The sequence below is a fragment of the Priapulus caudatus genome, unplaced genomic scaffold, assembly GCF_000485595.1.
Source record: "Priapulus caudatus unplaced genomic scaffold, Priapulus_caudatus-5.0.1 Scaffold17, whole genome shotgun sequence".
Classification (NCBI taxonomy): Eukaryota; Metazoa; Priapulida; class Priapulimorpha; order Priapulimorphida; family Priapulidae; genus Priapulus; species Priapulus caudatus.
The window spans coordinates 1289360-1291508 of NW_014577078.1; the positions used below are offsets into that span (position 1 = coordinate 1289360).

At 40.5% G+C, this 2149-nt stretch overlaps 1 protein-coding gene across 1 annotated transcript in view; it reads right to left on the reverse strand.

The window, feature by feature from the left end:
• Positions 1-88: 88 nt before the first annotated feature.
• The window catches only part of LOC106810926 (prostaglandin reductase 2-like), a 4280-nt gene continuing 2219 nt past the window's right edge, over positions 89-2149 (reverse strand). The window contains exon 4 of the mRNA XM_014814413.1: positions 89-774. Coding sequence (XP_014669899.1) covers positions 673-774 — 102 coding nt within the window. The 3' untranslated portion in view covers positions 89-672. The remainder of the gene's footprint in view (positions 775-2149) is intronic.

Consider the following 2149-nt stretch of genomic DNA (forward strand, 5'->3'; position numbering starts at 1 on the left):
GTTCAAATTTCGTAGCGTTGATGTGTAATTAATTATAACAATCAAATTAGGTACCTGGTAACAAATACGTGTGGGTATAGACTAGCTATTTGTTATACAGTAAATACAGTTATATGCAGTAAAATCTTAGTCTATCCCTTTAAATTATAATTAAAATAATAAAATAATAATTTGTACATTTCCTTACATGTCATAACTGCGACCTGTATTAAAACAATATTGTTTTATTTGGAAAGCAGATGCGCACAAAAACGCTAGCATGGCTCAACACATAAGTAGGAAAGTCATAAATGTAGTGCTGGTACACACCTAAATCCTAATTCCTGCACAGTTTGTCTACTTGTTTATGTACGGCTTGGCGTCACGAAACACCAGGTAAACCGATTCATTAGCACACACTGTGCGTTTTTGCATCATATGTCAGCATTCACAATTACTCAAATATTGCTGCTGGTCAACATAAAAGCTCCATTTGAATAAGTGCTGAATGTTGTTACACAAAATATATTAGATCTCACTTAGCATTTGCTGTCGCTGCTTTCACTGTGATAAATTACTACAAAGTAGCTATAACCTCGAAAACACGATTTGTGTGGACTTTGTGCTGCTTTAAACATGTCTATCATGTATTGGTGTACAGTCCTATCACCAGTAGAACAAGCTGGTCATGGCTCATAGTGCCTTGACCAATTGCTTACCAATGTTTCCACCATTCATCATTGACACAAAAGCTTTCCCTGCATTCTCCAAGCCCTCAATAATCGTCTCTCTTACCTATAATATAAAGAGTGCTTGTGATTAGTTAACATCCTTATATTATGTTTATATAATACACACACACACACACGCATGCACGCACGCACGCACGCACGCACGCACGCACACACACACACACACACACACACCCACACACACACGCACACACACGCACACACACGCACAACACACACACACACACACATATATCAGGAGTAAATATTCTCAAAGGAGTATGACATGTATTTTCCTGTTTTACTGATTTTCTCCTTTATATTTTGGCATAAATAAAAACAAAAATGTATACGTTATTGAGCTTATTTTGTACTTTTATTTTTCACCTACTTTGTACGGAAATTGGTTTATAGCTATTTGCTGACTTATTCCTACGTATATCCTGAGCGATACTAGCAATAACTGCTCCCATCCCCCGCATGCGACTCGGCAGAAATTTGAGAGCAATAATTCCCTAACAAGTGCCGCAGAGCGACAGCGCTCAACTGACGTGTACTGTAGCCGAGTATTCTTCTGATAAACTCACTGGCAACCTCATCAAGTGCGCCCTCCCGCCACCGCGTTCGCGCTCAGAGCATATATCTAGGATACTACCAGGAGTCTATCAATCAATATTGATAGACTCCTGATACTACTAATACAGATCTAAAATCTATGATAGCTAGGCTTTGCTATACTGGTAGTACAGGAATAAAGATACAGCTGTGTAACTTTAATGACTTCGTTATATTAACATGTTATCATGGATATGCGTCGAGTGCGAGCGTAGTGGTGGTGGTGGGGGAGAGTAGGGGGAGGGGGCGCGTGGAGGGGGCTCTAATAGCAAAAGCAGTTGCCACGAGATGGCGCGTGCAAGTGTTATCAATAATCAAAGATGGCATCACCCTTCGTGCGTGATAACCTCACTCCATTGAGTTGCTGAAATCCTACCAGCTAAAATCCAAGTATATTCAGGCAGGCGAGAATTTCGCTCAGCTGTGAGTTAACACATCTGCATTGCAGGTTGCCAGGCAATAATTATGATTAGAATAGTGCCAGTTCACCACCATGCATGCGTAATGGGCTGCCCCCATGTTTTTGCCTACACATGCGAGCATTCAGGGTTCATTACAGTGTGCTAATACAGTGTGCTACTCAGGGTGCTAATACAGACTGCTTTAGAAAATAATATGATTTAAGGAGCGTAAACCTTGTTCAACAAACATTTGCCTTTGCAATTGAACTGTGCAACTGTAGCCTCACATCCACAATAGCAAAAGCAGTTCAGTCCTTTGTTAACAGTCAACAAATCCATGTTTACCCCGCCTCTTGAGGGTCAAAAGGTTATCCGACACTTAATCTTCGCATGTCAGCGGAAAGTACATTTTATGGTCCTTTC